At 62.6% G+C, this 22,465-nt stretch overlaps 1 protein-coding gene and 1 long non-coding RNA gene across 3 annotated transcripts in view; one reads left to right on the top strand and one right to left on the bottom strand.

Moving 5' to 3' along the window:
* Positions 1 to 22,165, top strand: part of ADAP1 (ArfGAP with dual PH domains 1) — a 53,027-nt gene extending 30,862 nt beyond the window's left edge. For both annotated transcript variants that reach the window (XM_058711016.1, XM_058711017.1), the window contains exons 3-11: positions 3,153 to 3,244; positions 6,473 to 6,555; positions 12,755 to 12,867; positions 13,466 to 13,612; positions 20,093 to 20,176; positions 20,429 to 20,491; positions 21,093 to 21,164; positions 21,343 to 21,571; positions 21,657 to 22,165. In XM_058711016.1, coding sequence (XP_058566999.1) covers positions 3,153 to 3,244; positions 6,473 to 6,555; positions 12,755 to 12,867; positions 13,466 to 13,612; positions 20,093 to 20,176; positions 20,429 to 20,491; positions 21,093 to 21,164; positions 21,343 to 21,571; positions 21,657 to 21,685 — 912 coding nt within the window. In that variant the 3' untranslated portion in view covers positions 21,686 to 22,165. The remainder of the gene's footprint in view (positions 1 to 3,152; positions 3,245 to 6,472; positions 6,556 to 12,754; positions 12,868 to 13,465; positions 13,613 to 20,092; positions 20,177 to 20,428; positions 20,492 to 21,092; positions 21,165 to 21,342; positions 21,572 to 21,656) is intronic.
* On the bottom strand, positions 18,542 to 20,330 carry LOC131501219 (uncharacterized). The gene is made up of 3 exons (XR_009256690.1): positions 20,141 to 20,330; positions 19,243 to 19,340; positions 18,542 to 18,880 (listed from the first exon to the last, which is right to left on the bottom strand). It is a non-coding gene; the product is annotated as an uncharacterized LOC131501219 (long non-coding RNA).
* Positions 22,166 to 22,465: the final 300 nt, after the last annotated feature.

Genomic DNA, 22,465 nt, shown 5'->3' with positions numbered 1-22,465 from the left:
AAAAAAAAAAAAAAAAGAAATGTATATTCTTGAAGAGCTATATACGTATATATTTCTTATTACGGAGGTGAAAACCATGTAACAGAAAACCCACCATTTTATTTTATTTTTTTACATTTATTTATTTATTTTGAGAGAGAGAAAGAGAGCACGAGCACGAATGGGGGAGGGGCAGAGAGAGAGAGAATGCCCAGCAGACTCCACGCTGTCAGCACAGAGCCCGACGCGAGGCTCGGACTCATGAACTGTGAGATCATAACCTGAGTCAAAATGAAGAGTCTGACACGTGACTGAGCGGCCCCAGCGCCCCCCAAACCCGCCATTTAAAAATTTTTTTTTTTAACGTTTATTTATTTTTGAGACAGAGACAGAGCATGAACAGGGGAGGGGCAGAGAGAGAGGGAGACACAGAATCTGAAGCAGGCTCCAGGCTCTGAGCTGTCAGCACAGAGCCCGACGCGGGGCTCGAACCCATGGACCGCGAGATCGTGACCTGAGCTGAAGTCGGACGCTTAACCGACCGAGCCACCCAGCGCCCCCAAACCCGCCATTTTAAAGGGAACAGTGTGATGGCGTCTGCCACGGTCACGTTGTCTGTTTCCAAGTATTCCCGTCACGTCCAAGGACCCAGTGCCACCGGCCCCGCGGCCACACGCTGTGCCCTTCTTGCCCGGCTGCTGTCAGCACGATGCTTGCACTCTCTCGATGGCGTCCTTTGGAGCACAGTTTTTAATTCTGAACTTCCACTGTTGTCTCTGGTTGTTTGTGCTTCTGGAAAGACATCTGGGAAACCACGTCTTAATGGGAGACGTTAATGGGAGATTTCCTCCTGTGTTTTCCTAACATGATTTTTAAAATTATACCATGGTTCTTATCTACTATTTTTACTGTTTAATTTTGGAAATCACAGCTTCAGTTCAGCTGGAAGTTATGTCACTGAAAGGCTGCGTCCAGCCATACTTTTTCTCCAATGGTTTCTGCGTTTCCTGCCCCCACTGATGATCAGCCAGTGGACGCCCCTCGCTGATGTGAGATGGCCGTTAATCCATCCTATTAAATTCACTTAATATCAGTATTAGATTCTAGCGGATCGATTTCTGGATCTTTTCTTGGTTTCGTTGATTAGGCTTTCTAGTCAGTAACAGGTTTTAATATCTGGTAGGAAGAGTCTTCATTTACAGAATTTTCTAGAATATTTTTTCTTGTTAATCGTATTTTTTTTTAATTTTTTTTTAACGTTTTTTATTTATTTTTGAGACAGAGACAGAGCATGAACGGGGGAGGGGCAGAGAGAGAGGGAGACACAGAATCGGAAGCAGGCTCCAGGCTCCGAGCCATCAGCCCAGAGCCCGACGCGGGGCTCGAACTCACGGACCGCGAGATCGTGACCTGAGCCGAAGTCGGACGTTTAACCGACTGAGCCACCCAGGCGCCCCATTGTTAATCGTATTTTTAAAAAAATTTTTTTTAAGGTTTATGTTTTGAGAGAGACAGGGAGAGAGTGAGCGAGCATGAGCCAGGGAGGGGCAGAGAGAGAGGGAGACACAGAATCCGAAGCAGGCTCCAGGGTCTGAGCCGTCAGCACAGAGCCCGACGTGGGGGTTGAATCCACGAACCGTGAGATCATGAGCTGAGCTGAGTTGGATGCTTAACCGACTGAGCCACCCAGGCGCCCCTACCCTGCTTGTTAACTTTAAAATGAACTTTAGAACCATTGCTAGCTTTAAAAACTGCTATTCCTAGGGGTGCCTGGGTGGCTCAGTCGGTTGGGTGTCCGACTTCGGCTCAGGTCACGATCTCACGGTCTGTGAGTTCGAGCCCCGCGTCGGGCTCTGGGCTGATGGCTCAGAGCCTGGAGCCTGCTTCCGATTCTGTGTCTCCCCCTCTCTCTGACCCTCCCCCGTTCATGCTCTGTCTCTCTCTGTCCCAAAAATAAATAAACGTTAAAAAAAAAATTAAAAAAAAAAGCTGCTGGGGCGCCTGGGTGGCGCAGTCGGTTAAGCGTCCGACTTCAGCCAGGTCACGATCTCACGGTCCGTGAGTTCGAGCCCCGCGTCAGGCTCTGGGCTGATGGCTCAGAGCCTGGAGCCTGTTTCAGATTCTGTGTCTCCCTCTCTCTCTGCCCCTCCCCCGTTCATGCTCTGTCTCTCTCTGTCCCAAAAATAAATAAACGTTGAAAAAAAAATTTAAAAAAAAAAAAAAAAAGCTGCTATTCCTATTTTGTTTTTGTTTTTGTTTTTGAGAACTTCCAAAAGCACGTAGATTAACACAAGGAGGCGGCATGTTCCCACCCCTTCCAAGCACGGGTCTCTGTGCGCAGTTTTGTGCTCATCCCTCAGGAGCGTGTAAGTTTTGTCTTGTGGAGACTTTGAGCATTTCTTGTGAGGCTGCTTCTTGGCTGAGGTTTCGGATACATAGAATTCTGATTTCAGAATTCTAATTTGGTACCAGCCTTTTGCTCAAGTGTCTTACTGTTGGTGGTATTTTCCAGTTGACCCACTTGGGTCGTCCATGGTCACGACCCAGTGGTCCCCAAAGCTCCATGCTGTTAGAAGAAAGGCTTTCCCTGGAGGCTTCGGGAAGGAGGCAGGATTGGAACACAAGGGATTTCCTTTGCTCCCCTTGTCCTCAAGGCCACTGTGCGGTCAGGCCCCTCTGGCCCCTTCCCTGCTCCCCACACCGGCCCTGGGATGTCGTCCAGCACCAGCACGCCAAGCACCCTCCTCAGGGCCTTTGCACCTACTGCCCACCCACACTGCCCATGTCAGTGCCCTGCTCCCCACTCCTGACTCCTGCTGTCCGTCCGCCTCGGGGGACACGCACTTTGCTGCCCCGGGCCAGTCTCCATCTCTGGGGCCCTCGCTGTGTCCAGTTCTCGAGGGCCGCCTGCCCGTGTGGGTCAGATCGGTGGACGGCGGGCCTCGCGTGAGGCAGGGACGGGGCACCTCGGGCGGAGGGCACAGCGCTGCCGTCCCGGGGGATGTATGCAGGGCCCGGCCTCTCTGCCACCCTCCCCAGCACCCCTTCTACCCGGAAGTGTAGGTCCTGTCCCTGCGGCCACTGCGAACCACCTTCGCTGGGACAGGAGCGGCTGGGGATCAGCCGGCCCGGCCCCGGCCTCCGGGAGCACTGACCCTGTCCTCTCTCCACAGTTCATGGCCTCCCATGGAAATGACGCTGCGAGAGACGCGTATGAGTCCAAAGTGCCTCCCTTCTACTACCGGCCCACGTCCTCTGATTGTCAGTAAGTCGCCGAGAGGTTTTGTCTGGGGCTGGAAGACCGGAGGGGGGGGCGGGTGTGGGCCCTGGCCGGTGGCTGGGCGGTGGGGTCCTTGCTGGGGGCCCTCGAGCACCCCCGGAGGTCTGAGGAGGATGCTGAGAAGCTGCACCTGTGCGACCGCCTGTCTCAGGGTGTCCCCCTGTCCCTCCACCCAAGCCAGTCATCCCCTCCCCCGGGGTCGCTAGACCTCCCTGCATTCCCTCCCTCCCTGGGCATCGCCGCCCGGGACGCCTCGGCCCTCTGCTCCCAGCACAGGCCTGGCCCTGGGGTGCCGCCCAGACCCGCCCCCCGCCAACCGCCTCTCCTCTTCCACGGTGGCAGCCACAGCTCGGAACGAATGGCCCTCTTTTGACAAGGGTGTTCCTGGGGGCCCAGAGGGGTTGGGTGAGTTTCTCAGGGTGACACAGATGCCAGCAGACGAGCTGGAACCAGCACTTGGGACATGGTCTCTATGCTGGGGAGCCCTGTTCCCATGGGGGCAGGTGGGAAACCTCGTGGCCACTTGCCTGGGGGTGAGGTGCCCTTTCTTGGAAAGGAAGGTGGGGACCTGGCCCACCCACCTCCCGGGCCGGTGATATGCTGTTGGCTGCGGGTCTCTGGGGACAGGACGCCTTGCCAGGGACCCACCCCCATGCAGACACCGTGTCACATCCCGAGACCCAATGCTTCTGGGCTCCCGGGGAAATCTGGACCCTGAGGCCACGCCAGGCCATTCATGTCCCAGTATGAATCAGCGAGGCCAGATACCTATTTGTGAGACGTGATTTTATCGCCCCGGCCACAGGCTGCCCTGTGGTCTGGTTATTTGCATGTGTCCCCATATGTCCCTTCTGAGTGTATGACAAGGGACAGACTGGAACACAGGCCACGCCCTTGCCAGGACATGCTCACAGAGACCATCCTGCCCCTTGCTGGGGCAGGGTGGTCAGGACCCATCAGGTGACTGGGCGTCCCAGGGTGGTGAGCTTGCCGACCCGGGGCAGGCCTTGCCTTCCAGAAGCTTCTGCCAGGTGGAGGTTTGTGGGAGCCGAGCCTGCCCTGGCCCCCACACTCTGTGGGTGTTCAGGTCTGCCCAGGCCAAGCCCCAGAGGCCCAGGAGGGTGCAGACATCTGCAGGGGTGAGGTCCCAGCCCCTCGTGGGGAAAGCTGACCAGGGTGGTGTGGCAGCCGACCCACCAAGCTCCCTGTGGACAGCCGTGCAGCGGTAGGAGGTGTGGTGGAATCCCTTTGTAAACCGTGGGGATTCAGATGTGCACACTGTGGAGCCAGGGAGCCTCCCAGGTGTCGTGAGGATGGCCTGGGCGGGGGGGGGGGGGGGGGGGGGGTGTCCCCCTGCCCGGGGCACGGGGCCCATGAGGAGCCGTGCTCAGAAGGCCTGCGGATCAGGCCGTGTTAGTGTCAGGCGGTGACTCAGAGGGGGGCGGGACCCAGTTCCCTTCCCGTGTCTGCCCCGCTGGCCTGGCATTCGGTCCTCACACGGCGGGAAGAAAGTCGCCAGGGCCCTCCCGGTTTTCCCTCTGCTGTCAGCCAGCCCCTGGCTTCCTGTGACGTGGGCTCAGCAGGCAGCCTCGGCGGAACCTGGAGGAGCCCCCCGAGCCCTCGGCGGGCAGGGTGCCCGGCTGGCAGGGGCCCCGTGCTGGCTTCCGGGGGCCAGGGTGATGAAACACCGGGTGTTCAGCTTTTGCAACAGAAATTCACTGTTCCCACATCCTGGAGGTCGAGGTCGAGGTGCGTGTGGGGTCCCCTGAGCCCCCTCCTCGGCTTGTACGTGGCCGTCCTGTGTCTGTGCAGACTCCCCCCACCCCGAGGGCGCCCCAACTCCGGGGCGACCTCATCATGACCCGTTAATCCGTCCAAACGGGGGCCGGTCTGCAGTGTCGGTTAGGACCCAACGTCTTTTCATGGGTGGGGGACACAGTTCATCCCTTAACGGCCTCTGAAACCAGGCGGATGAAACGATAGGTGGGTCTGCTGTGGGGAGGGCGGAGGGCACGGGGCAGGAGGGGAGGTGGTGAAGCCTGGCCGCCCTCAGCTCCCGAGAACGCAGAGCAGGTCTGGGGTTTCATCAGCGGCCCGAGACGGGGTGTGGGCACTGCCTCCCTCGTCGCCGGGCCTCACGTGTAGCGGGAACCCCATCGCTGCCGGCTTTCCCTGGTGCGGGAGGCCGGGCCAGATGGCCTCCGGAGGGCGGGGCCCCCTGCCGCGACACCCTGGCCGTGGGGTCCCCGGGGGCCGAGCGGTCCGGCATGTGCCTGCCAAGCAGCGCGGGGAACCCCCTCCCGTGCCTGCTCCCAGGGCTTAGTCCCGCTGTTGCCGCCGGGAGCCTCTGTGCCGGGCCCGGGGAGGCCCCCCGCACGCGGCAGGAAGGGCCTCCGAGCCCGAGGGCCGTGCCGGGGTCCCAGACGTGTCGTCGGATGGCCCCTTCCGAGGGGGGTCGGGCCCCAGGGGCCGCAGGGCGAGGAGGGCGAGGAAGCCGCTGCCTCGCCCGGTCGAGGGGCCGCGAGGGCCGTGGGCAGCGGGCCGTCTGGCAGGACCCACCACGGGCATGAGCGGGCGCTCCGGGCAGACGGCCCTCTGCCGCCTCTGGGGCAGCCCTCCCGGGGGGGCGGTGAGCGGGGGTGCACCTCGAGGGCCGGTGGACGGTAAGGAATGACGCCCCAGTGGGGCTGACCCAGACAGCCTCGTACCCGCCCGATTCCGTGCGGAAGTGGACTGTGGTTGGGGGCTGGGGGGGGGGCGCTGGTGGGCACGGGGGTCCTCTTGGGGGTGACGGCGGCATAACCTTGGGAAGGCGCCGTGAGCTGCCAGAATCGGCGCTTTCGGTGGTCGCGTTACGGCCACGTGAGTCAGAGCCAATTTTTTAGGTTGTTTTTTTTTTTTTTTTTTTGTAATCTCTGCCCTCAGTGCGGGGCCTTGAACTCACAACCCCGAGATCAAGAGTCGCAGGCTCCTCCGGCCGAGCCAGCCAGGCGCCCCCGGGGGCCATTTCTTCTTTTCTTAGGAGGAGGTGTTAGTGGCAGACCTGTCTGACCAGCAAATGATCTTAAAAATCAAAGCGGGCGGCCCTTCGGCCCTGCCGCCGGCAAGGGTGGACACGCGCGCTCTCAGTGGCCGCGTGTCCGTGGGGTGCCAGGGGCCCCCACGCCCCGCGGTCCCGCTCGGCCCGGGGCTTACTCTGCCCTCCCTCCCCAGGCTCCTGCGGGAGCAGTGGATCCGGGCCAAGTACGAACGGCTGGAGTTCACCCACCCGGAGAAGCAGGAGCCGTACTCCGCAGGTGAGAGTGCGCGTGTCCCTCTGTGTCTCTCTCTGTCCTTATCTCTCTGTCCCTGTCTCTGTGTCTCTCCTCCCTGTCCGAGGCGCTGGCAGGCCTAACTGGTCTGGCCCGTGTCCGGTCCTCCTGACACTGAGCTGGGTGGCCCGGTGCTCAGACCCCATGGTCACCCACAGCACAGCTGCGACGGGGCTGGCGCCTCGGGGCCACGGCAGGCACCCGAAGGGTGACCAGGTGCTGGTGGGAGGGGAGTGATGGACTCGGCCTGGGTGGGGCCGGGGCCGGAAGATGGGGCAGGGGTGACGGGAGGGGCCCTGCTGGGTTCCGGAAGTGAGGGGTGCGGGCACCAGACCGGTCCACGGCCGGAGTGCGTGGGTCCATCCCAGGTGCTGAGGTCCACGAGGGCCAGGTCCCCCCTGTGCCTCCCACCGCAGCCGCGGGGCCAGCCGGGAGTCCTCTCTGCCCGTAGCTGCTGCCACCACTGTTCCCCTCGGGAAGCGTCCCCAGCATCTCGTGCGTGTGTGAGACAGGCCAGGAGCAGGGGGTCCTCAGGAGGGACACACCAGCAGCCCCGAGCCCATGGCCCCACAAGGCCACAGCCGTGCAGACGGTCGCCTCTCCACCGGACCCCGCGGGGCTGGCGGAGGGTGCTGGCGTCCCCATTTCAGGGCTCACGCGGGCCGTGGGCAGCCCCCGCCCGGGTCCTCACCAGGCCCCCCCTTGGGGCAAGGCCACGCTCCAAGTCACGTGGGAGGTGCTGGTGCACGGGCCTCAGAGGTCGGCCTCGGGGACCGACCCCCCACAAGCCTGGGGACCCAGAGGAGCCGGAACCACAGCCCCACACGGCCTCTGGATCTCACCCGCTCACCACAGAGGCCTCCCCAGTGCCCCACACGTGCCCTCCTGGGTCTCCCAGGCGGGGGCCTCCAGGGGCACCAGGCCCCGCAGCTTCCGGTGCCCGGCTGGCTGGATGCCCCAGACCCCAAGCCGGCGCAGTGCTCTGCTGAGACGGAGGGAGTGGCCCCCCACCCCAGCCCGGCGTCCAGAGGGTAGGGCAGGGGCACCTGGGGGGCCGGCAACCACTGAGGAGTCCCGGCCCTGTGGTTCCTCGTCGGGCGCCCCTCCCCCAGTCCTGTGAGGAGCACCAGGGGATTCCTGGGAGCACTTCCTGCCACAAGAGCACTTTCTCGGGCCCAGGGGATGACACACCCACTGGCCACCCGAATGCAGTTTAGCCGGGCCCCTCGGAGGGGGAGGAAGGGAGACGCGGGGCTCGGGGAGGCCTCCAGCCCTGGGGGCCCGGTGAGGCCCGGGCACAGCAGAGGCAAAGCCGTGGCCGCCCTGCAGCTCGGAGGGGCCGTGGCGGGAGCCTGCACCCCCAGTAGGAGGTGGGGCCGGCCGGTGACCACCACACGTGGCCCCGGGAGGAAGGGCTCGGCACAGCTGTGTGAGGGGACGTGGGCGCCAAAGGTGCCACAGGGGAAGCCACGCCCGTGAGCCCACGGAGGGACGGGCCAGGGAGGGAGGGCCGGGCCCCGGGTGGACTCCCGGCGGAGCAGGTGTGGACGGGCCCACGGCGGGGCTGAAATGCGCGGGGGCTGGAGGAGGGGCGGGGTTGGCACGTCCCCCAGCGTCTTCCCGTGGAGTCAGATTAGGACGGAGGGAAAGGGTGTCCCTGGCGGAGAAGTGCCGGACCCGCCTAACCCGCGGCAACCAGGCTGGACGGGGCCCCGGTGCACGGGCAGCGTGGCTTCCGTGGCCTTCTGGCCGAAGACATAAAGCCTCTGCTCCGCCTCAGGGAGACCCCAGACAGACCTGCGTGAGGGGCCCTGACCCGAAGAGCTGACCAGCACTCTTCGAAGATGTCAAGGTCACGGCCTGCAGGGAAGACTGAGAAGCTGGTGGCGCCTTTGGGCATCGTAGGGCTTTGGGATTCGGCAGGGCCGCCGAGAACGGGGTAGTTCATAGTGCCCTGCGGTCGCCAGGTGTGGAGTGGGCCCTGGGCTCCCGCCGGGTCATGCGCAGGCCAGGCACCGCCTGGTGTCTGGGAGCGAGGGGCGAGGGGCGGCCACACGGCCCGGGCTCCGGACGGACCCTGGACGGACAGGCACCAGGCTGGCGCTCCCCGCCCTTGGACAAGGTCGCAGGCGTGTAGAGATAGGGTGTCTCCACCTGCCCCACCCCATCTCGCAGGGGTGACCCTGGTGACGGCTGCCTCCCCACCCTGTGCCCCGCCTCGAGCCAGGGCTTCAATGGCCGCCTTTCACTGGGAGGACAATGCCCCCTGTTGTCCAGAGGGCCTGGCTGCCCAGGCCGCCCCCAGTCACCGACAGACACAGCACTTCCTGCCTAGGCTTCGGACCCCGTTCCTGCCGGGGCTGGGGGCGGGGGGTGGTTCGCCCCATCTCCCTGTGTCCCCTCCTGTCTGTGCAAAGCAGGGCCGGTCCCGAGTTTGCACCCCGCCCCGCCTTTGTCCTCACTGTCACAGGATGAGCCAGGGGCTCCCTGTGTGACAGAGCCCATCCCCCCATGCCTCGGTTTCCCCATCTGTGTAGCGGGGAGGACACAGTGCTCAGCATGGGGTCGTTGTTAAGCATCAAATGGCGTTGCATGCGGGGCAGCCAGTGGGCCTGAGGCATCCCTGGGGTGGTGGCTGGTGGGGTCCCGTAGAGTGAAGGTGCTCGGGGGAGGGGGGTCTGTCTGGGAGGGGGCAGGCTGATGGGCCCCTCACCCCCGCACCGACGTGGATGCGAGCGGGCCCCCACGGGGCTCGGGACTGTTGGCTGCTCCCTCGAGTATGTTGTACATGGGGATCGGGGTGTGCGGCGTGTGGAGTTGGCCACGCGGAAGGCTGTGCTGGTCCCCCAGCGGGGCGGGGAGGGCTGCGGGAGCAGGCGGGAGAGAGGGGGGCAAGGGAGGCCAGGCCTGGGACCCTGTGTCAACCTCTCAGGGTCTAGAACTTACAGGCCGGGAACCAGGTCTTGGCCCTTCTCGGGAGGAGGCTGCCGTGGGCCTCCGATTCCCTGGTGCCTCTCCGGGCCCTGTCTCTGTGCCCAGAGAACACCTCTCCACCAGGCGTCTCCCATCCTGGGAGGGCCGCCCCGGGTCTGGGCACGGGAAGCCACGTGTCCCGGCTCCAGTTAAGAAATCAAAGATACAATCCACGTATAAGCTCCGTGCCCGTGAGGGGGACAGTTCTGTGAGCCGTGACAAAGGCAGATACGGGACACTCCCGATCAACCAGGACCCTGAGGGCCATCGCCGGCCTCCCCTCCCGGCCCCCGCTCTGCCCCGGAGTCACTACGTGGAGCCAGTGACGTGGCACCTCTGGAGTGTGGCGTGACACGGCCGACATTGGCCAGCGCTGCGCCCGTCCCCGGCGCTCCTTCCCGCGCAGAGCAGTGTCGTGTGCGCGGACGAGTCCCCAGCTTGTGTCCGGTTGCAGCCGCCGCGAGCGTTGTGCTCAGGCTTTCACGGGAATGTGGTTTCCGTTCTCTCTGCGTCGTGTGAGAAGCGCGTGGCGGTTCCCCGTCCGCGTCAACGAGCGAGCGGCTCTGCAGCCCCTGCGGCCGAGGCGGGGCCCAGCACCTTCTCCCCGCACGTCCAGTCCCGGGCGCCGGCCCGCCCTGGGGATGGTCCGTTCCTCTGGTTTGCTCGGGCCGCCCCGGGGGGTGAGTAGCGGTGTCCCCTGGGGGCCCGGCACCTTCTCCCCGCACGTCCTCCTGGCGCTCCACGCGGGGCTTCTGGGGAGAGGCAGCGAGTGGGGCCGGGAGGTGGGCTGGCCGGTCCGGCTTCCCAGGGGGTGGTGGGGCCCGGCACACAGTAGGCGCTTAGTAAATGCTGAGTGAACCATCTGGCCTCTGCCCCGGAGCTGGTCAGCCCTTGGGAGTAGACAGTCTCCCCGCTCAGCCCAGCTCCGAGGGTGCGCGTCCGCAGGGCACCCTGGGCCCCATGCCGCCTGGAGAGACCCCTCTGGCAGGGGTGTGGGGAAGGGTGGGGCATCGACACACCCCAGGCTGTGTAGGCGTGCGGCACGATGGCCAGGAGCCCCGGAGTCTGCAGGGGGCTAGAACCCCGGGGTGTGGCCCCGGGTGTGGGGGGCGGGCGTCCTTCCCCGGCCAGGGCTGGGCAGGCCTACCCCACGGCAGGGCCGGGTGCGAACACGGCCGGCCGCTGGCTTGGGGCTCCGGGCCAAAGCGTCCTGCTGCTGGGGCCAGTCAGGGACCCCGGCCAGCGCCCGTCCGAAAATACTGCCGCTGCTAGAATTAGGCCTCCCAGCGGCTGGCCGTCGGGACCCACGTGGCCCGGGAGCCAGAGCGGTTTGGGGCCCGTGCTTGCTGCCCCCCCCCCCCCCCACCACTTCCAGCAGGGCCTGGGCCTGCAGGAGTGTGGGTCGCGGGCGCTGCTGCCACCTGCTGGGCCCGGCGGGCAAGGCGGGCGGGCGGGCGGGCGGGCCGGGCCGCGGGGGTCCTGCTGCGCCGGGAGCCACAGCCCCGAGCCGAAGGTCAGCCAGCGCTCCATGCCTCTGGGCCTGTTTCCCCTCCTGCACGAGGAGAACAGCGCGGAGGGCTTTCTGGGGACCGAATGGGGCCGTGTGTGTCGGGGGCCCAGCCGGAGATGCTGGTGGGGACCGTCCTTGCAGGTGTGGGGGGCCCCACCTGCCGGGCAGAACCTGTGTTCCGCGCTTCCCGGTGGTTGTGGACACTTGCTCACAAAGACCCGGGAGGCAAGTGCACTTGCAGCTTTGCCCTGGGTGGCTGTTCGTTTGGTCAACAGACATTCACGGTAGGGCCCTGTGTGGGCCTGGGGACATGGTGGTGGCCCTGCTCCCCAGTGCACGCGGTGGGGAGGTGCCTGCTGGTGCCGTATGCAGGAGCCTCCGAGGCAGGGTGGGGGGGGAGGGGAGGGGAGAGGCCCCGTTCGGCACTCCGTCCCGGGACAGACCGAGCGGCACCGGCTGCCCCCTCCCCGACGCCAGGCTGCCGCCTTTTTCTGGCCACGTGTCTCTAGAGCAGAGAAAATAGCCCCGGTCTCCGTGGTGTCCGGGAGGGGGCTGCCAGGGCCGCAGAGGGGAGGCGCGGTGGGGTCAGGGCCTGGAGGTGGCATCCGAACAGGAGGCGGCCAGGGCTGTCGGGCTCTGGGGGGTGCTGAGCGGGGCGAGGGGCCGGCACGAGCAGCCCCGGGCCCGGCCGCCTCCTCCTCCCGTCCTGGACCAGCCTCAGACGGCCCCGAGCGGGGCTGACGGCCCAGGTGGGCGGCCGGACGTGAGCCCCAGGGAGCCCCCCGCACCCGGGGCACAACAGGTGGAACCGTGGGGCGATTCGTCCCGGAACCCACAAGCCCTGACCGCGGCCGGCAGCCCCGCCGTGGAACGCGCCCAAGGACGGCAGGCGCCCGGAGCCGCGGTCGCACCGGGTGGGCCCCACCCAGCAAAAAGGAAGGAGCCGCACACGGCCCGCACGCGCGCTGTCGGGGGAAGGCACAGCCGGGCGCCGGACCAGGTCTTGGAACAGGCGAAGTCAACGGGAGTGAGGCAGGAACGAAAGAGAAGGGGGCGTCTGGGGGCAGGAGCGTGCACGGGAGGGGGCAGCATTCCCTTCCAAAAGCTGCCGCAGCGGCCGGCCCAAACTCGCGTGCCTCAGGACGACACAGACTGGCGGTCCCGTGGATCCGGAGGGGAGGGCCGCAGCCTGGGTCCTGGGGCCGGAGAGAAGGCCAGCGCGGGTCCGCTCCCGCATCTCCGTGGTCGCCCGCGTGCAAGGACCCTCGTGATGACCTCGGGCCCTCTGGACAATGCAGGACGCTCGCCCATCCCCAGAACCCCCTCACGCCTGCAGTCCCGAGGACTCCGCGGTGGGTACCTCGGGGCTGCCCGGCGCGGGCGGCCCCACAGGCGTCTCCACAGGGGCCCGTGGGCCTGCGCACGGGGCCGCACCGCACCCCTTCCGTGTGTGTTTATTATGCCTCCAGGAAGAAAAAGGAAAAATGGCCCAAACGGCAGGCAGCAGCGGGCAGCGTGCTGGGGAGGGGTGGTCTCGGGCCCCTGCACCGTGGGCCCGTCTGGCCCGTGCGCACCCAGCTTCCCAGCCGAGGCTGACGGGTCTCCTGGCGAGGGGCGGGACCATGCTCTGTGCGGGTCAGGACGATTGCCTTGGCTGTGGTCCACTGTGACCCTCTGACCCTTGCCCTCTCTCCCCCCCAGGATACCGAGAAGGCTCCCTCTGGAAGCGAGGCCGGGACAACGGGCAGTTTCTAAGCCGGAAGTTTGTACTGACTGAGCGAGAGGGGTCCCTGAAGTATTTCAACAGAAATGATGTGAGCTGGGCCCAGGGTCTGTCGTGGCTGCACGTGGTCCCCAGCTGCCCGCACGCAGTTCCCGGAAGCCACACTGCCCCTCCCGTGGGGATGGGGATGCCCGCCCCCCTCCCCCCGCCCCCGTCCACCTCAGTGTTCCCTGGGGCCAGGCCTGGGTTGGCAATGCCAGGAACAGAACCAGCGAGCCCTTCCCTGCTGGGCACGCCCGGGCAGCGAGCAGGGGAGGGGCAGGTCGAGCCCTGCCCCCACCCAGACCAGTTCCAGATCAGAACGTGGCCCCGTGACACAAAGAGCCGAGGGTACGGTTGCCGGCGCCCCAGGCAGAGAGGAAAGCCAGGCTGGCGGGACGGGAGCGGTGTGGGGGACCGTGCCCGGCCTTGCGCAGGGGGCACACGGGACAGAGGCGCTCAGTGCCAAAGGAGCAGAGGAAGGTCCACCTAGGTGCCAAGCGCCAGTTGCCGTTGGCTTATGGGTCAGGGAAACCAGGTCCAGAGAGGGTAAGCACCTTGCCCAAAGCCACAGAGCACAGCCAGCGCCCACAGGACCGCACTGCCCGCTCCCCTGCCCACCCGGAGCTAAGGCACGGCCTTCCTTCCAGGCCAAGGAGCCCAAGGCCGTCATGAAGATCGAACATCTGAACGCCACCTTCCAGCCGGCCAAGATCGGCCACCCCCATGGCCTGCAGATCACCTACCTGAAGGACAACAGCACCCGCAACATCTTTGTCTACCACGAGGACGGGAAGGTGGGTGCCGGGCTGCCCTCGTCTCGGGAGAGCCCCGCCCCCACGGCGAGCGCGGAGCCAGCTGGGCCCTCGTGGGGGATGGGACCCGGAGGGGCCCACACGGAAGAGGGCCACGGTCTGGGGGCGTGTGCGCAGCATCCTGCTCCGTGGCCGTCCCCCCTGTCTCCCACCCTGCACCTCTGCAGCCTGAGGGTGGAGGGAGCTCCCTGCAAACACCTCGGGGTCTGTCCTTTTGGCCACTGGGGGATTCTCATCATTGTTCTTTGGATTTTGTTCCACGTTTGGCTCCAGACCATGTGCCCGTGGTTTCAAGGGCAAAACATGTCTGTGAGGCTTCAGACACAAGCACCTGGCAACCACCTGTCAACAACCTTTTCTCCTTTTATTGCGTTAAAATGCACATTCTCACGTTTAAGCATTTGCTTCCGGGGTATGAGGTACATTCGTTGTTGTGAAGCCGGCCCCCCAAATCTGTCTCCAGAACGTCCCATCTCCCCATAGTGACCCTGACCTGGCCCCCCTGCCCCGCCGTCTGCTCTGTGAGTCTGACCACTCCAGGACCTCGTGTGAGTGGATCCCAGTGTCGTGTTCTCCTACGTCTGGCTCGAGTCACTCAGCACCACAGCCTCAGGGCTGTCCACATGGTAGCGGGTGTCCTTCCTTCCTTCCTTCCTTTCCGAGGCCGAGTGGTCGTGTGGATGGACCACCTGTGGTTTATCCCTTCCTCCTCCGACAGACCCTTGGGTGGCACCTGCTGGTGGCCGTGAACGCTATTGCTGTGAACGTTGAGGTAGCGACACCTGAGACCCCGCGTTCAGTGTTTGTGATTATACAGCCGAGAGGGGAATTGTGGGATCGCGGGGGTCACCGTTTTGCTTTTTGAGGAACCACCGCACTGGTTTCCATGGCAGCAGCACCACTTGGCATCGCCGTAAGCAGGGCACGCGGCTCGTTTCTCTGCGTCCTCGCCAGCACCGGCTTCTGGTTTCTGATTCTGGCCGTTGTGACGTGTGAGGGGCCAGATCACAGCGGTTTTGACCCGCGTCTCCCTGATGATGCGTGACGCTGCTCGGGGGGAGGGGCACCTGCACGTTGGGTCTGGAGAAATGTGTACTCGGTTCCCATTTTGCCCGTTTTGGAATGAGGTGGGTGGTCTGTTGCCGAGATGTAGATTTTCTGTATGTTCTGGATGTGACGCCCTTATCAGATAGGTGATCTGAAAACATTCTCCCACCTGTGGGTCCCTGTTACTCTGTGGATAGTGTCATCTGAAGGACGCAAGTTCACAATTTGCAAAAAGTCCAACTTGTCTCTTGCTGCCTGTGCCCTTGGGGTCACGTCAGCACGATCGTGGCCATGTCTGACGCCACGAAGCTTCTACCTGTGTTTTCTTCTGAGATCTGTAGTGACCAGTCTTACCTTGTCCTTGATCCACTTGGAGTTCATTTTTGTGTGTGGTGTGAGGTAAGGGTCCAACTTCATTCTTCTTCATGAGGACGTCCACTTTTCCGAACACTTGGTTGAAAAGACTGTCCTTTCCCCTGTCGGGTGGTGGTGGCGCCCTTTCTCAAAAAATAACATAACTGCTCCCTGGGCTCTTGGTTCCGTCCCATTGGTCTGTGTGCCAGGTAATTTGGATTGCTGTGGCTTTGCAATAAATGCTGAAATTAGAAGGGTGACTCTCCCATGTTTGTTTTTTAGAACTGTTATGACTCAGGTTCCCAGAGCTTCTGTACGAATTCTGGCAGATGCATTTTATCCACCAACTGAGGTGGTGACGTGGTTTACTCTTCCTTTACTCTGTTAATACAATGTATTACATTCATTGATTTCTTGAAAATTCCTTGCATTTCAGGAATAAATCCCACTCGGTCGTGATGTATAACCCTTAAATATGCTGAATTGTTTGCTAGTACGTGGTGGAGGGTTTTTGCGTCAGTGTTCACATGGGATATTGGTCTGTGGCCATCTTCTATTTTTGTCTGGCTTTGGTAATCAGGGTTGCACTGGCTGCCTAGGAGTTAGGAAGTGTTCCCTCCTCTCCAATTTTTTTGGAGACGTTTGAGAAGGACTGGTGTGGGTTATCCTTGAAATGTTTGGTGGAACAGCAGTGAGGCCATCAGGACCAGGGTTTTTTTTTGTTGGAAACTTTTAAAAATGTTTATTTACTTTGATAGAGAGACAGAGTGAGCAAACAGGGGAGGGGCAGAGAGAGAGGGGGAGAGAGAAAGAATCCCAAGCAGGCTCCATACTCCGCTCAGAGCCCGATGCGGGGCTTGATCTAACAAACTGTGAGATCATGACCTGAGCCAAAATCAGGTCAGACGCTTAACATACTGAGCTGCCCAGGCGCCCCTCTTTGCTGGGAAGTGTTGATTCCCGAGGGGGGCTCCCGACTCGTTTACCGGCCCGTGCACACCGTGCATTTCTTCGCGGGTTCGTCTTGGTGGCCTTTCCCCTTCCAGGGATTTATCCACTTCATCTTGGTTCCCCCGTCGTCGGCGACCTTGTTCACAGCGCTGTCTCCTGGACCCTTTGATTTCTGGTGGCAGCGTCCCCGCTTTTGAGTCTGATTTTAGTGGCCCGAGTGTGTTTCTTAGTCCGTCCGGCTCAAGGCTCGCCAACTGCCGTTCTTGTCGAAGAGCCGGCTCTTGTCGGTTTCGCTGACTTTCTCTCCTGCGTTTCTACTCCCTCCGTCATCAAGCTCGCTCCAGTCTCCCCTCCCTCGGGCCGGCCTTGGGTCTGGCTTGTTCTTCTTTGTCGGCCTCCTTCCGTTGTCCGTTAGGCCGCGGACCGGACCCCTTCCTTGCGCTTTAACGGCAGCGTTTGCGGCGCCAGACCCGCCTTTGGCACGCTTGGCTGCATCCCGTGTTTTGTGGTGTTTCGCCTTCCCCCGTCTCGAAGTGTCTGCTCACCTCCCTTGCGGCTTCTTCTTTGGTCCACTGGTCGTCTCGTAAAAGTGTGTGGCTTCCACGAAGTGGTGAACGTTCCGCTTTTCCTTGTGTTGACTTCTAACTGCATCCGCCCTATCGCGGCCAGAGAGGACACCTCGTAGGAGACCGACAGGCGGCCTCACGTGGGGTCGGTCCCGTGCCGCGTCCCGTGGGCACCAGGCCAGAACGCGTCCCGGTCGGCCGGCGCGTGTGGTTGGATCTGGCCGTTTGTGTGAAGTCCTCGTTTCCCGTGTCGGACTTTGCCGTCCGTTACCGTGAGCGCGGTATCGAGCCCCCCCCCCCCCCCCCCCCCCCCCGTCTGCTATTCGAGGCTGTTTCTCCCTTCACCTCCGCCGGGTTTTGCTTCGTATGTCGTGACGGTGCGGCACGAGGTGTGAGTGTGTGTCACGTCTTCTGGCCACACCGAGGACTTATTAACGTGCAACGTCCTTCTTTGTCCCTTGGGACCTTGCTCTGACTTCGAGTCTGTTTGTCTGGTGTCCACGAGACGCTCCAGCCTCCTGGCGGCTGTGTGCACGAATCTCCTTTCCCGCCTTTGACCGCCACCCTGCTGTGTCTCCACCTCGGCCAAGCCTCCCGCAGGCGGCACGTGGCTGGACCACGGGCTGTCGTCCAGCCCGCCGTTCCCTGTCTGTGGATCCGAGAGCTTCCCGCGTTCACCTTTCCCGTGGATAAGGACGGCCTGCCGTCTGGCTCGCGCTCGTCCCGTTGTGCGTGGCCTACGGCTTTGCTGTCCCTCACTTCCCGCGTCCCTGTCCTCTCTCGCGTTGAGCTTCTGTAGTCGAGTGTTGAAAGTCCCTCCCGGTTCCCTTTTGTGTATGTTCTGTGGCTCTTTGTGGTTGCCATGGGGATTCCATCTAACATCCGAAATTTATAACCTCCTGGATCCAATTTACAGTAGCTGAACTTCAGGAACACGCAGAAACTGCTCCTTCACTCGGCCTGGACCACACCCCGTGGTTGTAGATGCCACAGTCTTACCTCTTGGTGCACCGTGTGCCCTGAGGCATAAATAGTCATCCTTTTAAATGCTCCATCTCCTAACGTACGTATAAAACAAGATATGTAATTACAAACCAGTTACAGTTAAGAGTAGCTTTTAATTACTATTTGTTTCTTTCAAAGTCTTAGTCTTAAATCATGTGAAGAACACAACGTATAGTTACAGCCCGTCGTTACAGTAAAACTAGGTTGTGCAACTGCCCCAATACTTCCCTTTCCCGAGACCTTTGTTTCTCCGTGCAGCTTCGAGTTACTGTCTGATCTCAGAGGAGCAGCTCTGTTTCCCCAGCTGCAGGTCTGTCCCGTAATAAGGCCTTTATCATGTTGACGCATGTCCCCTCTAACCCTTCGTTTGTATCGTGAACAGATTGTACTTTGTCAAAAGCCTTCTTTTGCTTTTTCTGCATCTGGTGAAACGATCATGCGGTTTTTAGCCTTTGTTTTGTTGACGTGACAAACCGTGTTGGTTTGTGACTCTGAGTCACGCTGGCATCCCTGGAATAAACCCACTTGATCAAGGTGAATGATCACTGGATCCGATTTGCTGGTACTTGGTTGAGGATTTCTGTATCTATTTCTCAGAGCTCTTGGCCTGATATTGGCTGTGTTTGGTTTGCTATCTGGGTAATGCTGGCCTCACAGAACAATCTGGAAGCTTTACGTCTATCTTTCGCAGTAATTTGAGAACCGGTATTAACTCTTCTTTAAACATTCGGTAGGGGCGCCTGGGTGGCGCAGTCGGTTAAGCGTCCGACTTCAGCCAGGTCACGATCTCGCGGTCCGTGAGTTCGAGCCCCGCGTCGGGCTCTGGGCTGAGGCTCGGAGCCTGGAGCCTGTTTCCGATTCTGTGTCTCCCTCTCTCTCTGCCCCTCCCCCGTTCATGCTCTGTCTCTCTCTGTCCCAAAAATAAATAAAAAACGTTGAAAAAAAAAATTAAAAAAAAAAAATAAATAAAATAAAAATAAAATAAACATTCGGTAGAATTCACTGGTGAGGCCGTCCGGTCCTGTAATTTGTGTGCTTGGAGATCTCTGATTACCGATCCCGTTGCGTTACTAGTCGCTGGCATGTTCAAGTTTTCTACTTCCTCATCTGGTTTTGGAAGACTGCACGCAAGGCTACGTGCTATTAACAGGTTGTAGGAGGGACGTGGCTCAAGGCATGTGAGCCAGTCTTCAGCTTCACCCAGAAGCTTCCACCCCCTCTCTCCTCAGGAGACTGAGACCAGGGCCTTCCTGTAGGTGCAGCACGCGTCTGCAGCGGTGCCTTCCCCGAGAGGGTTGTGCGCACCTGCTGGGGCCGGGCCCTAGGCCTGGACACAAGGAAGACTGTCTGACGTGGTTCTGCCCTCGGTGAGCAGGTGCACGATTTGTCAGGAGAGACAAGTGGTTAAAATCCCACCTACATTGAGAACTGGAAACAGTGACTGACTGCGGGGGAGGGGACTCACATCCCAAGGGTGAGGACAGACACTGGGATGGCACGTGCAACGTCCCTGGGGCGAGATGAAACAGGACACACTGGACAAGCTGACAAGGCTGAGATTGGCAGGAGAGGAAGGGCATGGGCTGGGCCGACCCCGCAGGGCCTGCGGCCACGCTCTGGACTTTCACCTCTATTGGAAGTACAGCGGTGGTTTGCTGGGAAAGTGTCACCGAACTGCCAATGACTCACCCAGCTGTGTGGTTTCAATGATCCGAGGGAGGCCTGACGTGAGGTGGGAGGCCAGCGCCGGGGAGCAGGCAGGAGACGGTGCCTTCTGGTCTCCGGGGCTGGTGAGGAAATGGAGAGCCCAGTGGTCACTGGAAGGGTGAACGGGGGTTGTGGGCAGGGCCCAGGTAGAGGTCACGGCCTGGATTGGACGTCCTGTGTAGGAGGGTGGGGGACAGAACAGAAGGGGACACTAGCCGGCCCCAGGGGCAGGGATGGTTAGAGGGGGTGGGATCTGCAGCAGGCAGGCATGGCAGAGGAGGGAGGGGGGCGGCTGTGGCCAAGGTGGGCGCAGGGTGACCCGTGGGCAGGAGTGGGCTGCCCAGCGGTCAGGGAGAGGCGGCCTGATGGGTACCAAGTGCTGGCAGGGGAAGGAGCTGTTTGGGCTCGTCCAAGGTTGGGGCAGATTCCAGCATCGGGTGGGTAGGGGCCCAGAGCGGGGCGTGGCAGCCAGGAGAGGAAGGGGCTGGGGATCCGGCCTGCCTGGTGATGGGGCTCCCCTCCCGCAGAGCAACCCTCTTGCTCTTTCCCTCAGAGGAGAGGGGTGGCAGCCCCGGGTGGGGTTAAAAACAGGCCTCCCTCTGGGCAACGTGTATGCTTTGCAACGGCAGCTCCGTAGGAGAGGAAAGGAGCCGCCCAGAGCCCGGGGCAGGGTCAGCTCAGGGCCAGGGGCCGGCCGGCTCAGACATCGCCACCCCCGCTCTGGGCCGGCTCAGGGCTGCCCCCCCCGCCCCTCCCCCAGCAGGCCTCGCCCAGCACACGGTCCGGGGGGCAGAGCTCACGGCCCAGGCCCACACCAGCCTCTGACCCGCAGGAGATCGTGGACTGGTTCAATGCGCTCCGCGCGGCCCGCTTCCATTACCTGCAGGTGGCGTTCCCGGGCGCCAGCGACGCCGACGTGAGTGGTGGCTGCTCGTGTCTGTTGGAGGGGGTGAGGGGCACAGCCCGAGCCTGGGATGCTGGGCCGGGGGGCCGGCCGAGGGCCCCCACGGACGCTGCTCCTTTCTGCTGGGGCGTTTCAGCTCAGCGGCCATGAGGGTGGGATGGAGGGGGTGGGATGGAGGGGGTGGGATGGAGGGGCTGGGACACACGGTGGGGGGTGGGGGGGGGGACCGGGAAGGCCCAGGCCTGAGCCTGTCTTCTGCCCCAGCTGGTGCCAAAGCTCTCCCGGAACTACCTGAAAGAAGGATACATGGAGAAAACCGGGCCCAAGGTGAGTCTGACCGGCTGACCTGAGCCGCCGGGGCCTCCTTGGAGGCCAGTGTCTCAGCCTCCAGGGGCTGGGGTGGCCGTGCAGGGTCGAAGGGTCAGCGACACACCTTGGCGAAGATTCACTCTGCTCTCGGCACGCTTCTAATGGGTCATCTTGACCCCAAAACCTTTGTAAGCAGGGGCCCCGTGGACCCAGGACTGTGGGGCTCTGGTTAGCCCTAGCCACTCATCCTAGCTAGTGCCAGGTCCTGCCTCGTGCCTTTGCCCCTGTCCATCTGGTACCTGTGCACCCGCCTGGGGCCCCCTTCCCTGCCACATGGAGGCCCGCACGCAGTGACCCCATGGCCCAGACAGGACTCTGAGGCTGAGCCCCAGCTGAGCCCCCAGGGAGGATCAAGATGCACAGAGCAGCGAGGAGGGGAACTGGTGGGGAGGGGAGGGGAGGGCACAGAGGTGGGACCGTATAAGTGCAAAGGTCCTGGGGCACCATCTGGCGGACGGAACAGGACGCAGCAAGCCTACAGAAGGCCCAAGTGAAGAAGGGACACAGGTGGGGGCCCTGCCCTCAGGCTAAGTGACCATTCCCCGGGTTTCTCTCACAGCAAACAGAAGGCTTCCGGAAGCGCTGGTTCACCATGGACGACCGGAGGCTCATGTACTTCAAAGATCCCCTGGTAAGGACGGGCCTTGGCCCGGGTCAGCTGGGCCCTCACGGGTGATGCCTCCTCTCCCACGATGACAGGCCGAGGGCTGCCAGCCACGGGCGGCGAGGAGAACATACGGGAGGGGAGGGCCGCATCCCTGGGGCCTGGGCTGCCCGGCCCCGAGGCTCAGCCCGGCCCCGACCCACAGGACGCCTTTGCTCGTGGGGAAGTCTTCATCGGCAGCAGGGAGAGCGGCTACACGGTGCTGGACGGGCTCCCGCCGTCCACCCAGGGCCACCACTGGCCACACGGCATTACCATCGTGACACCGGAGCGCAGGTTCCTGCTGGCCTGTGAGACGGAGTCAGAGCAGCGGGCGTGGATGGAGGCTTTTCGGAAGGTCGTGGACAGACCCATGCTGCCCCAGGAGTACGCAGGTGAGTGCGGGGGGGTGGGGGGGCTGGGGGAACCCAACACTTCCTGCGTGGCTCTGACACAGCCGGACGCCTGTCCTTTTTTCAGTGGAAGCCCACTTCAAGCATAAACCCTAACAAGAGCTGGTCGTGGAGGCCGAGGGAGCTGGACTCACGGGAAACGCCACCGAAGAGTCAGCAGCCAGAGGGGGCCGGTGATGGAGGACAGGCCTCCTGGCCCCCACCCTCAGGGGCAGCCCTGGACGTGGCCAGGCGGGGCCTGTGCTCTAGCCACTAAGACTCATTTCTCCGGAGCCTCACTGCAGGCCGGCTGACCTGACCTCTGCCCCCATCATGCTGCTGCCCATGGATGTGACCCTGCCCACCCCCCCCCCCACCCCCCCCCCCCCCCGTCCACTAGACCACCCTTCCTCGGGGCCTGGGCCCAGCCTCCTGGCTCAGGGCAGCCCAGCGGCCCCTCACCAACTCACCCTGCCCCCTGCCCACCAGAGCAGGACCCTGCCCGAGCAGGAGGCTGGGCTGTGGGGACAGCGGGCAGCCTGCATGCCTCCCCTCCGGCCCCTCCTACGTATCCCCTCAACAAGTATTTATTGAGCACCTGCTGTGTGTCAATTGTACGGTCCTGGGTGCTGGCACGGGGACACTGTCCTCGTCCTCAGGGAGCTGACCTGGCATGTACACGAGGGTCTGGGGGGCAGAGGCCCCAGTGAGCTGTAACACCCCGGGTCGGGGTTTCAGGCCGGCCTACCTGCTGGGCACCTGGATGGGGGAGGAGAATGAAGGGTCAGCTCTGGTCTGCTGCCGCTGGGCACGGACTGGTGACCCACCCCGCCGCCTGGAAGACAAAGGCAGAGCTTGCCCCCCGCAGGACCCCAGTGTGCCGTTGGCCAGACGGTA

The sequence above is a fragment of the Neofelis nebulosa genome, chromosome 18 (genome assembly GCF_028018385.1).
Source record: "Neofelis nebulosa isolate mNeoNeb1 chromosome 18, mNeoNeb1.pri, whole genome shotgun sequence".
In the NCBI taxonomy this organism is placed as follows: Eukaryota; Metazoa; Chordata; class Mammalia; order Carnivora; family Felidae; genus Neofelis; species Neofelis nebulosa.
This window is presented reverse-complemented; position numbering and strand designations above follow the sequence as displayed.